The 13,434-nt window shown below is 42.4% G+C and overlaps 1 protein-coding gene across 4 annotated transcripts in view; it reads left to right on the top strand.

Annotated features, from left to right (window-relative positions):
• Positions 1-13,434, top strand: part of Cpne4 (copine 4) — a 455,030-nt gene that overhangs the window by 282,513 nt on the left and 159,083 nt on the right. For all 4 annotated transcript variants that reach the window (XM_078043313.1, XM_078043315.1, XM_078043316.1 and 1 more), the window contains exon 3: positions 12,083-12,262. In XM_078043313.1, the coding sequence (XP_077899439.1) occupies positions 12,083-12,262 (180 nt within the window). The remainder of the gene's footprint in view (positions 1-12,082; positions 12,263-13,434) is intronic.

Genomic DNA, 13,434 nt, shown 5'->3' with positions numbered 1-13,434 from the left:
AGGAGAGCTAAATAAGTTTGGAAAATATTAGAAAAGCTAACACATTTATTTGCTGTGCAACTCCTGTAGAGTCTTTAATTTGTATGCATGATGACTTTCTAAGAAAATAATTCAGTGGGAAGGTATTTGTAGGAGCTACTTATAGAACTTGTAGATGAACATGAACTGAAAGAAATGCTACTTCAGAGTATAAATCATCCCCTACAGAGGACAGGCAGTGATATATGAGGTAGCTTCTGTTAGATGACCGTCCCAGGCTGGCTTGGTTTGAGGTCCTCTTCACTGATGGCTGTATAGTCAGGAGCCCAGCTAGCCCATGCCTGAGATCCCAGTTTTTCCGCCATGGCATAGTTGTATGGGATTGCCTCCTTCGTAGGATTTTATTGTTGTTTGTTTGTGCTTTTTATTTTTGTTTTTTTAGAATTTGCTTCAAATATTGTAAGGGATCAGGCTTCACTGAAAAAAACCACATACACACACACACAAAGGCTGAATATAGGTATATGGATGTTTGTTTAGATCTTGCTACTGAAGTACTGGGCCATGAATCTTGTAGGCACACAATGTGGGACGTTCTGGAATAAGCAGTTTGGGTGGTGAGATGGAGAACTGCACCAGGAATCAGGGGACCGAGCTAGATCCACAGATCAACTGCTAGTGTGTAGCCACGGAGATCTGAGAACATCATTTTAACATCTGTGGACCTCAGTTTCCTGAAAACACATGAAGAGATGAGGATTGGACATACATGTGACACAGGAGCCGCTCACCCGCCTCCTACATGCAGGGTAGGCATTGCTAAGGGATCATTCTTCCCACAAGGTTTAGAAACAGCCAAGGGAAGCTTCCCAACACCGTGTTCCCACCCATCACTCAGAACTGAAAGGCAGGATGAATCTGCTGCCATTCCCAAGCTTGATAAACCCTAAGAAGTTGAAACCTAAGATTACTGCTATCAGCACATGCATTTAGATCTACCTTTTTCCTGATAGAATAAAGGTGTCAGGGAGAGGTGAGCACTCCTTGATGAACGTCAGAGTGCTGTAGGAAAAAGTAGTGGGCATGAGACCGATCTGCTCCTCTCTCCCTTGTGGCCTTTGGACCCTTGGGTCATTGGGACAATTAGGAATTGACTGATAAGCAGAATAGGCCATTGAATCCTCTAAAGGAATTAGGATAGGACAAGTTGGAACCGGGAGAAGCTGATCCCAAGTCACAGGACAATTCCCATCACCTTGTCCCTGCATGGGACACCAATGGTGAGGAGGACTGAGAGGCCTCAGGTAGCTCACCTGTCCAACCTGCTGGCTGGGGGGCGTGGCAGATTTGGAATGTATATGCAGCATCCCACAGATGGGTTTCTCTGCACTATTTTCAAACATCGATTAAGAAGAAAACCAAGGCTCTCCATCCTTGGATGACCTCTCTGGAGAACTCTACTGCTGTGACAGAGAGAAGAGAGGGTGGGGACATCCTATTGATAACCAACATCTAAATGAAGTGCAAGCAGCTTTCTACTCACGTGGGATTAGCCTCCAAGCTTGTTGTGAGCCAATCATCAGCTGGCAGCTGGAAGTTTGCTCATCTGATGACGGGTAAGGACCACATGTACTATTGGACAACCTAAGGCAAGCATGGTCCCTAAGCCACATGCTTGTTGTTTAAACAGAGAGGGGGAGATATTGAGAGCCAAAGGGGCCCCAGCAAACTTCCAGTTGCCAGCTGATGATTGGCTCACAGCGGCCCCAGCAAACTTCTAGCTGCCAACTGATTGGCTCCTCTGCGGTGATGCTCATTGGGTTGTTTCCCCGCCCTTTCAGACCACAGAGCTGCTCATTGGGGGACTTTTTGGCTCCGCCCACGCAACCCAGCCAATCGGCTTCAAGAGCAGGAGGAGTGGGGGAGGTAGAGAGGCTTGTGGGAAGCTGGAGGTGACAGTTGGGCTCTGAGGGTTTTTCCTGAAGAGCTGTGTGATGCGGTGTGTGTTCTAAAAATAAAGTTCGTTTCCTTTGACAAGTGGCTCCTGAATTGTGCCCAGCCAGACTGCGGCACAAGCTCCCCTATGTTAGGATCTGACCACAACTTCAAGTGACCACAATCCAATACCTTCCTGCTCCTAATCCTGGTGGGCTGTGCTTGGTTTATAAGGCATTTGATTTAGGACTGAACCTCAAGATTGCTTCTGAGGTTTCAAGATTGCTTCTGCTATTCTAGAAGGACTGTAGCCAAGTGGAAAGAACTTGAGGAACAAAACACTACAGGAGGAGGAAGAGAAAGTTTGGAGACTGGGAAGGGCTTTGTTGAATATTCAGTAGTTGCAGTGAAAGGACTTTCCAGGTTCTGTTGTGCAGCTGAGGGTGTTATGAATTGTTTTTCTCTCCCTCAAAAAAAAAAAAAAAAAAAAAAGCATTCGGAGTACTGAGTGTTCAGAGCAGCCTTGTTTGAAACCACTCTGGTGAGATGCTATCTGAATAGACTTGTCCTCTTCAGGAGAGGGACCATGTCCCAGGAAAGAGCTTTAAGGGAATTTCTGGCTGTTTTTAATAGCTGACTGGCTTTGGGTAAGATACATATGAGCTTAGGTTTCCTCCTGTGCAAAATAGGAACAGAGTTAATTTAGGGATGTTGGGATACAAAGTGAAGTGGTTAGAACAATGCCTGGTGCATGCTAGGTGCCCAGTAGGTGTAACTTATGACATGGTTGAGGATCAGGGTGCTCTTGCAAAGGGGAATTTGCCACATGAACCCAAATGATTTACCAGATTTCAAATTTTTTTTTAAGAGAGAAAGAGAGATTTGTTAAATATTTATTTTTCAGTCTTCGGTGAACACAACATCTTTATTTTATTTTTATGTGGTGCTAAGGATCAAACCCAGCACCCCTCGTGCCAGGTGAGCGCACTACTGCTTGAGCCATATCCCCAGCCCAGATTTCAAAATCTTAAAAACCTAAATATAATTCATTAATCACAAGCCACCAGACTAGACACAATTTCACCTGCCTTGGGATTCAGAAGACTTTTCCAGGTTTTTTTCTTTTTTTAATAAATATCTGGGAGTATTTTAGACAATATCACAGAACCAGTCAAGGTTCTATCCAAAAAAAAAAAAAAAAAGATGTTGGTGAAGTGTCCCCGTATTGATATATGGATAAGATTGAAGGAATCATTGATAAGATACCCAGGGACTAGCAAAGGTGGAATCTACTGTTAGTGGGAGCTGGTTTGCAGGCAGAGGGGGTATCCTGGAACTCAGCAAGAGCTGGAATTTTGCAGAAAGGGCAGCTAGGAAGGGTCTGTAGGAGGAGGGACATAGTCACTGCTGAAATTACAACATGGATCAGGGAGAAAGAGAAAAATACATCAGCCTCTCTCTTTCCCCACCTTCTGATCTCCTATGCCTCCCCAGCAGGGTAGAAATATCTGGAAATGCAAAGGAGAAGTGACTGCCACATTTACTAATTCTTGTTTCACGAATAGGGTGTGGGCCAGTTAATGAAGTGCTTAGATAAAAAATCCAAATAACCCAACCTTTTCCACTGTGTGGTTATTTCAGAATTCGATTCAGTCCTCATGTCCTGTGGTGAGGTGAACAACAAAATGACAGCTTCCGAGGATGCAGGACAAAAAACTGATCTCCAGATTGTGGTGTGGTGCTCAAGTAGGTCATCCAATGGCTCAGTTTCCTGGTCTCCCTCCACTTTGGAGCTGAGTCATAACAGTTAGTAGTAATAACATTACCAGTTCTAAAATCTTTAACTATGCAGAATTTTAAAGTGCTGATGCCTGTGTTCCACCCACAGAGATTCTATTTTCTTTTTCTTTTGGTCTGGAGATTCCCAGGTGATTTCCATATGCAACAAAGTTTGAGAATTACTGATACATATTGAAATCAGTGAAGAATCTCTAGACTAATTAAATAAGCATCATGCCTATCATGCAAGATGTCATTGCAGGGAAATAGAGTGGGCAAAGGGTAGAACAGGGCTTTCTGTGCGTGGCTATTTAAATTAAAACTTAAAATTCAGTTCCTCGGTCCAACTAGCCATATCTCAAGTGCTAAATAGCTAGAAGTCACTGGCAGGTACCATTTCGACCACGCAGAACATTATGGAAAGTCCCAGCACTGGCACTGTGGTAGGAACCCCAAATTGAGTGGCTTAAGTAGAAAATGGAGCAGATATCAGGAAAGGTAGGTTCACGAGCTGAGTGCTCACACTGGGGGAAAGGAAACCCCATGGAAGACAGGAGGCATTCAGCACTGAATGCCTATCTTCTAGTCCAGTTGGTCAGGATTGGCTCGGGCTCTGCGTGGATGGAGTCAGCAGCCTCAAGGGACCAGGAAAGGCAATGAAGAAAACTAGAAGACCTAGAACCCACGGTTGGCTCTGGAGAACTCTCATCTGGAGATGTTCATTGCATTAACTTCTGAGCAACACTCTCAGGCAGGGTGATGCATTTCTGCTACCTGCTATGAACTGAAAAAAAATCCCCAAGCTATGTTTAGGGGTGGAAGGAATGACTAGCTCTAATTTTCTCCATAAATGGAACCCCCTGGCCCAGCGGCCCTATTATTGAGAACCAGGTTAAGTGCACTGCAGGAGGATAACGATAGGGTTCAATGAATTGAGAGTGAGAGAAAACCAGTTGTTCAGTTTAATTTAGAGCAAGCGAAGGGTTTACTGCTTGGTGAGCAAAGAATGCCTGTTTGGAGAGATATTCATGAGAGGTGCCTGCTAGATGTTCCTTGGAAGGGGCAGGATGGTACATTAGTTTGCTAGAGCTTCCGTAACTAAGTACCACAAACCCGGTGGCCTAAAGCAATACAAATTTATTCTCCCCAATATTGTGGAGGCTAGAAGTCTGAACTCCACCTGTCACACAGTGCCAAACACAGCTAAAATCCTGAAATTGAGCAATGTTTTTTTTTTTTTCCCCCTTGCTGGCTCAGTGATTTATTTGATTATCTAAACTTTATGTGGTTTAATATGTCTTCTTAGAAGTTATATGATTTGAAAAGTTGCCTTTTAGAAATCCTCTACTTTTGAACATAAAGTTATCTGTTCTTGAAACTTAGTTTTATATCCTTACTAAAGGTATGTTGAAGAATATCAGTTTGAAGGAATATCTAATTATAGCCCTGCCCTGAGGGCCCAGGTGCATTTCTCTGGCCTATGATGTCATTCTTCCCCAGGACCTGGTACCCTTGGGATAAGGGTCTGTACTTCTCCAGGAAATCTCAGAGCATCCAGTGACTGGCATCAACTTCTGGCTCCTCCCTCAGCCACCTCCCCACTCACAGCATTGCATTATTTAGCCCTCATTCCTCTCACCAGTTTACCTGTGGCAGGTCCAGCCCTTGAGAGCCTAGAGGGTAGGTGCCCATTGTGAGTGTGGTCTTGAACTGGTATTGGTGGCTCAGTGACATTGTCCCCCACACCGTGCAATTCCTATGGGCAGTGTTCAGGGCCTCACTATTGCCAGCATGCCCGGTGGACAAACTGGATCTCCAGAGAGACAACTGTAGTCTTATTCATTGACTTTCCCCAACAGCTCCACATTTTGTTCCCTGTTTTATGTGTACTTGGAACAACAGGGTTTATGAAGGAAAGCTTCCAATTTGCATGACTTTAGAGCCTGGGGATTAATCAAGCAGGCTGTGGAGTGTAACTGCTAAGTTCAAATCCACCTCTGCTACTTGTAAGCTGAGTCAAATTGGAAAAGTTATGAGGTCCGTTATCTCCCAGTAGGAGATAATAATAATAGTATCTACTTGGTATTGTCATCATAAGGATGAAAACTAAGTGCCTGGCAAAAGATTTGAATGGCCAGTTCATCAAAGAAGATATACAGGTAGCAAAGAGGCATATGAAAAGATTCTTAACATTATTAGTTTAAAAAAATACCAATTAAAACCACTGTGATATCATCTCATCCCAATCAGAACCTAAAAGGTTAAACACACACCTGTGTCATTCCTAGGAATTTATCCAAGAGAAAAGGAAATGTATGTCCATGCAAAGGCTTATATATGAATGTACACAGCAACCTTATGTGTAATAGGAAAAATCTGCAAACAATCCAAATGTCCACCAGTGAAATACTACTTGGCAATAAAAAAGATGAACCATAGATATGGCTACAATGGGAAAAATCTCAAATATAATTACAGCGAGTGAAAGAAAAATAGGATTATATACTGCATACCATTTATACAAATGTTACAGAGGATATAAACTAATCTATAGTGACAAAAAGCAAATCACTAGTTTCTTGGGAATAGGGAGAATTGGGCAAGAGGAAGGGGTTATAAATGAGAGCAAAGAAGCTTTGGGGGGTATGGATATGTTCACTATCTTGATTGTGGTGATAGTTTCATGTACATATGTCAAAACATATTGAATTTAAAAAGATGTGGGTTATGTATGTCAGTTATACCTCAATAGTGCTGTTTTTTAAGTAACAAAAATTTTATTGTATGATTGATTCATTTTTTGATTGATTTTTTTTCAAAAAAATAACAACAAAATGCATTACAATTCTTATTACACATATACAGCACCTTTTTTCATATCTCTGGTTGTATGTAAAGTATGTTGACACCAATTCGTGTCTTCATACATGTACTTGGTATAATGATGTCCATCACATTCCACCATCCTTGCTAATCCCCTGCCCCCTCCCTTCCCCTCCCACCCCTCTGCGCTATCTAGAATTCATCTATTTCTCCCATGCTCCCCCTCCCTATCCCACTATGAGTCAGCCTCCTTATATCAAAGAAAACATCTGGCATTCCTTTTGTGGGGGATTGGCTAACTTCACTTAGCAGTATCTTCTCCAACACCATCCGTTTACCTGCAAGCAGGCCTTCTAAAACCATTAGTTATTATAAATGTTACCACTATACCAAATATATTTTAAATAAAATTTTTAAAAGAGCATCTCTCCAAAAGCAATATTCATCTATCACCATCCTACCACAACACTGTTACTTTCCCTCCCCCATTTTTTCTAGGGATCCTTATGAATAAATAGGAATTAAGGAGAGCAGCCCAGGCTTTGGGGTCAGAAGCTTGAGTTCAAATGTATGCTCTGACATCCAGTGCCTTGTGCTGACCTTGAATTTTTACACGTAAAATAATATAAAGGTACACCACATGATTCCTCTAAGAATTAAACTTTTTAAGTGGATAAAAGAGCATGTTCTGTAAACCATAAAACAATGTGAATATCTCATTAATTATGACAAAGAAAGAGAGGGAATAGGCTCCACAGTTTTTGCAGACTGGGTAACAGAGGGCCAGCAAGATTAAAATAAATTTTGACAAGAAAACAAGGATTAAAAACAAACAAGCAAAAACAACAACAACAACAACCAAAAAAACCTCTCACCTCACATAGGAGCAAGGGATAAACCTTACGCCTCCTCATTCTCCCTAGACTGATATTTCCTACCCAATGCTCACTCACTTTTATGGTTTAGATATGAGGTATTCCCCAAAAGCTCATGTGTGAGACAATGCAAGAAGGTTTGGAGGTGAAAGGATTAGAATATGAGAGTTGTAACCTAAACAGTGCATTCATCCATGAGATGGATTAGCTTGGCTGTAATAGTAGGCTGGTGGGATGTGGCTGGAGAAAGTAGGTCACAAGGGTGTGCTTTTAGGGTTTATTTTTTGTCCCTGAGCAGAGCTCTCTCTCTGCTTCCTGAGATGCTTTCCTCTACCATGCCCTTCCTCCAAGATGTTCTGTTCCGCCTCTGGCCCAGAGCCACGGAGTAAGTCAGTGAGAGAGTGAACGTGTGAAACTGTGAGCCAAAATAAACTTTTTCTCCTCTGAGTTTTTCTTGTAAGATCTTTTGTTCACAGCAAAGCATAGCCAACTAAACCACTCACCGAATCAGAATCATCTGGGGGCAAAAACAGAAATTGATTTTTATTTTTGGGTACCAGGGATTGAACCTAGGGGCACTTAACCACCAAGCCACATCCCCAGCTCTTTTATATTTTATTTAGCCCTAAGTTACTTAGAACTTCACTAAGTTGTTGAGGCTGAATTCACCATCCTCCTGCCTCAGCCTCCCAAGCCACTGGAATTACAGGCATGCACCACCATGCCCAACAGTAATCGATTTTTAAAGAAAACTCCCCCAAGAGGAATGGAGAAACTTTGGATAGGGCAAAGGGGAGGGAGGGAAAGGAAGCGGGGCTGGAGTTAGGAAAGACGGTAGAATGAGATGGACATCATTACCCTAAGTACATGTATGACGGCACGAATGGTGTGACTCTACTTTGTGTACAACCAGAGACATGAAAAATTGTGTTCTATATGTGTACTATGAATTGAAATGCATTCTACTCTCATCTATAACAAATTAGAATAAATAAATAAAATTTTTTAAAAAAGGAAAGAAAACGCCCAAGAGAGAAGGAGAGGAAAAAGTGAGGTGCTAGGGACTGAAATTATAAAAACTATACTGTTATATTGTGTGCATGTCTGAATATGTCATGGTGAATTCCACTATTATATATAATTATAATGTACCAATAAAAAAAGACAAGGAAGAAAGAAAGAAAGCTAGCTCCCCTGGTTGATTCTGCTGCAGCTGGGAGCACCAGTTAAGTGGAAGATCTTTTGGAAAGAACTGCCTTGACCTTGACACATCTCAATGAGAAATAGGAGCTGTCCTAGTCTCTGTCATTCAAGTGAAACCTGGCTTCAACCTACAGAAAAGACACGGCATCTCCCCTAATGATGGGAATGCAGAACACTTTGAAATATCTTAATATGCATTTAGTAGCCCAAGTCCTTTCCTTGTTCTCACACTTGTTCTTTCCCTGAGCACTTATGCTCTTAGGTTCTTACTGGCCTGAGATTATCCTTGGATATTGTCTACCTTGGCCAAGCAAATATGTATTGCTTTTAATTACTTTCCACTGTGTCATTTCCTAGAAACAAAACAACAACAAAACCCTACAGATCAGTGTTACATACTGGCAGCTTACTTTGAATGGCTGAGGTGTGCGCCTCGATGCCAATTTGAACTTCATATTTATGTGGGAATGCCTATTGAAAACCCAGAAATGTAAAGAAGAACAGCAGAATCAGTCAACATCACACATTTGTGCCATTGGGGATGGTTAGAGCAGAGTAACAAAAAATATGCATATATAGTTTCTATCTCCCATCTCTCATCATTGGAAACCTCCCAGGACTCTCTCTTCTTCCAGCCACAAGGAGAGAAGATGTATTTTCTGTGTCCTGAGGATGTCAAATCTACTTATAACTTATTTCTTGGGGGTTATTTTGAAATCCTCTATCCAAAGGCACCACATGAATATAATTAAATCTCTTAGATGACTCATTATTCCATTCATTTGGACCAGCTGTTGCAAAAATACCTCGGGGTGGGGGGGGAATGTGGGGGAGTTCAATAGGGAGAAGGGTCTGGAAGGAATTATGAGAACTAGACAGTGGGTGCTCTGAGTGGGCAGTCCCCAGTTGTGTCCCTGTAGGTATATGGCCCAAGGTGCCAGATAGTCTCCTTTTCGCCCAAAGACAGGGCAATAGAGACATCCCCTTACATGTTGGCTAATTAAGAAAAAAAGTACTTAAGTAAGATAAATGAAATATTTCTAAGTTGGCTTATACTTGTAGACCACAAGTTTGTGACCTCTTTATATACTGTTATGTAAAACTATAATCTCTAAACAACTAAAAAAAAAAATTACATCAAACCAGTAAATCCTGGTACTCACACAGCAAGTGGTATTTTTAGCTAAAAGAGAGGCTGGGTCTCCATGGGAAGCCACAATAGTTAAACAACTATTGCTATGAACAGTAACTCATAAAATACTAATCAACAGTGGACTGGAGATTGGATTTCAAGCCGAGATGGGTTTTCTGTCTGCCTGTCTATTGGACAGGGATACAATAAGAACTTCGTTCTTCTCCTTGCAACCTGGATTTTCTCTCCCCACCTGCCCTACTCCCAAGCATGGCCATTGTCCTTCCTGTAAAGGACAGTTCTTTCACACAGAGCCCTACATAGCAACTAGAATAGCCAGAGCCAGAGTTAAAGCATTGTACTTCCGAGTGTCAGGGGAGGCTGGAGTGTCAAATTTTCTTCACTGGGCAATATGGGCATGCATGATATGGTCAAGGACTCCTTCCATTTATTTTATTGGGTTGTCTGATTCAAGCTTCTGACGTTCCTGCACTAATGGTCCAGGCAGCCATAATGATTGATGCATCTTACCCTATCACGTGATAATATAATGTGTCCTAAATCTTCAAATACAAACTATAAGATTCTTTATTTCCCTTTACTCATTGAAAGTAAGAGAAATGGTTTCATATGTGTGCTAATGAATGGTGCTTGGGAAGTATCCAATAAACTACATTTCCTTTTGAAAACCAACAGAGTATATAGGTTCCAGCTGTATATTCCACCCCACTATAAAGGCTGGGTGTCTCCACTTGAATGATGCAGTGGGACCTTGGATTATCAATCCCTTGGTCCTTAAAGGCTTCTCAGAATATAAATGGTTTTGTGTATTTTTAACAAATACAGAGTGGTAAGGATCCCAGCAGAAAACAGATAGCTTAACCCTTTGGGTGAAGCTCTTTACAGAGGAATTCTTCATGGGGAAAGGGGCAGGGTTAAAAGAGCCAACAAAGGCAAGTAAAGCATCAGAGATCTCGGAGATAGCAACAACAGAAAGTCATGACCACCCCTCAATCTGAAGGGTGGAGGCAGGAGGGGAAGGACCGTGTGGTCAAGTGCAGCAAAAGGTCTCTTGGTGGAAGGTGGTCTGCTAGCAGCGTGCATGTGTGTAGAGGGTGCCTGCTCCACTCTGTCCTCTCTCTCTCATTTACTGACTCCAACCAGAACCAGAGGACAAGAGAACCCAGGAAATTCAGTTCATAGAGGTCAATTTCCTGGGTCTCAGAGTAGGACACCTGTTGAGAGCCACAGCCCAAGGGGCCCCAGCAAACTTCCAGCTGCCAGCAAACTTCCAGCTGCCGGCTGATGATTGGCTCACAGCGGCCCCAGCAATATCTAGCTGATTGGCTCCTCTGCGGTGATGCTCATTGGGCTGTTTTCCTGCCCTTTCAGACCACAGAGCTGCTCATTGGGGGATTTATTTGGCTCCGCCCACACGACCCAGCCAATCGGCCTCAAGAGCAGGAGGTTTGGGGGAGTGGGGGAGGCTTGTGTGTTTGTGTGAGAGGCTTGTGGGAAGCCGGTGGTGGCAGTTGGGCTCTGCGGGTTTTTCCTGAGGAGCTGTTTTGTTTGGCGTGTGTGGTTCTAAAAATAAAGTTAGTTTCTTTTGACAAGTGGCTCCTGAATTATGCCCAGCCAGACTGCGGCAGACACCCAAAGTGGCCAATATGGATCTGGAAGAAGAGAACACATGGAGAGTTATCATCACAGAAGGCCAAGGGATCACAGCTCATGAAACATTAGAGCAAGAAATGACTTTTTTCATCCTCTTCTGATTTTTATTTTGCTGATGAGGAAACAGGTGTCTAAGGAATTTGAAATGAGTAAACATTATATTCCTAATAAAAGGCACACTTGAAACCAAAGACAGTGTCATCTTTATACTCCTCTCATGGCCCTTCTACTTCATTAGTTAGGACATTCCTATTAGAGTTGGCTACGATGGGACCCCTACCCTGGTCCCTTTACTATACCCATCAGACATCATTGATTACAGATTTCTTTCCTCCCTGAGCTCAGAGACTCCTTCAAGCCTCTGACTCTCCTGCACTAATGGTCCAGGCAGCCAGTAATGATTGATCCATCTTACCCTGTCACCTGATAATATAAGATGTCCTAAACCTTCAAATACGAACCTCAGATTCTTTATTATGTCTAAAAAGTTTTTCTACCTTGAAACCTGGCTCATTTTTGGCAGGTGGCCAGGTCATTACTTTCAAACTGCCTGCCCTGGTGACTTTGTGACCATCATTCATGGTTTGAAAGAAGGGGACATACCACGATATTAATTTGTTTGAAGGCTAAAAATAAAAAGCCCTAATCCCTGATAGTTTTTTTTTTTTCTTTCTCCTTGCAGGTTGACAGGACAGAGGTGATTCGTACCTGCATAAACCCAGTGTACTCAAAACTGTTTACTGTGGACTTTTACTTTGAAGAGGTTCAGCGCCTGCGGTTTGAAGTCCATGACATCAGCAGCAACCACAATGGGCTGAAGGAGGCTGACTTCCTGGGGGGCATGGAGTGCACCCTGGGTCAGGTGAGTCCACAGAGTCTCTCCCTCCTCCTTGGCTCCTTTGGACCTTTCTTTCTCCCTCTTTTTCCCCTTTTTTCCTCCTCATCTATAAATCTTTGCTTTCTTTTTACTTTCTTTAACAGTTAGCATTTTGCAACACCCCAGGCATTGCCATGTCCATTATATCTCTGTAAAGATGATCCTACAAACCTATTTTGCAAAATTAATAATTTTCTGAATGCCCTCATGATTCCGGTCATTTATTCATCTTTATTGGGAGCTTACTATCTGTGCGGTTCCATGCTCTGTTCATGGGTCTGTCGCAGCCTCTGTTTGTCCTATTGCCAATTTCTATCTCCCAACTCTACAGTGAGAATTCTCTCACAGGGAGTATTTCTCACTCATGTTTTTTTTTCTCAAGTCTCTGGTGCCAAAAAAACGGGCCAAAGTAGGAGCTCAATGAATACTTGGCAAATGAATAAATGCTTTAATGTGATCCTAGCAATTAATGTGAAATAAATGTCATTATTATGTTTATTTAATCAGTGAGAAATCAGGTTAAATGACTTGGTGAAGACCTTGCACTCATAAATGGCAGAGCCAGGGCCCCACCCTCCTGTGTGATTCCAAATGCCATCATTTTTCTTTGTATAGTACCTTTCCTTTTTTTTCCTTCCCTTCCTGCTAAACCCAGAACTGTAATAAGTGTTGAAGTGGGATCTAATGCGGGGGTGGGGGGAGCATTCAATGCATCCAGAAAGTGGACAGTTTAGTTGGAGAAGCATGATAGATGCACCTCAAATAGAGCAATTCATGGCAAAATATGCTGGGCTCCATATCTGGGGCTGTGAGCATTTAGGAAGGCAGATCTTTTCAGCTGGCTGCAGTCCAAGAAGAAATGGTGAAAGTCACCTTTGAAAAAAAATATGGCCCAGGGTTGAAGAAGGCCCAGGGTTGAAGGGAAGGCTTCCTGGTAATAAAACACACGAACAAATTGTAGTGATCAGGACAGACAAGTCGGGTGTGCAGCAGGAAGAACCCAGTTTCACTGAATCAAGGTTAAATGCTGATTTTCTATGAAACTAGAGAAGATTAAACTTCAGAGCCCCTCAGTCACAGGGGTGTCTTCCAAGGCTCCGTGTTACATTTTTATTTATAGTTTGGCATTTTTTATTTTTTTCTCAAGGAGGAATTCT

The sequence above is a fragment of the Ictidomys tridecemlineatus genome, chromosome 3 (assembly GCF_052094955.1).
Source record: "Ictidomys tridecemlineatus isolate mIctTri1 chromosome 3, mIctTri1.hap1, whole genome shotgun sequence".
In the NCBI taxonomy this organism is placed as follows: domain Eukaryota; kingdom Metazoa; phylum Chordata; class Mammalia; order Rodentia; family Sciuridae; genus Ictidomys; species Ictidomys tridecemlineatus.
Note: the sequence above shows the minus strand (reverse complement) of the source record. Positions and strands in the feature narration are given on the sequence as shown.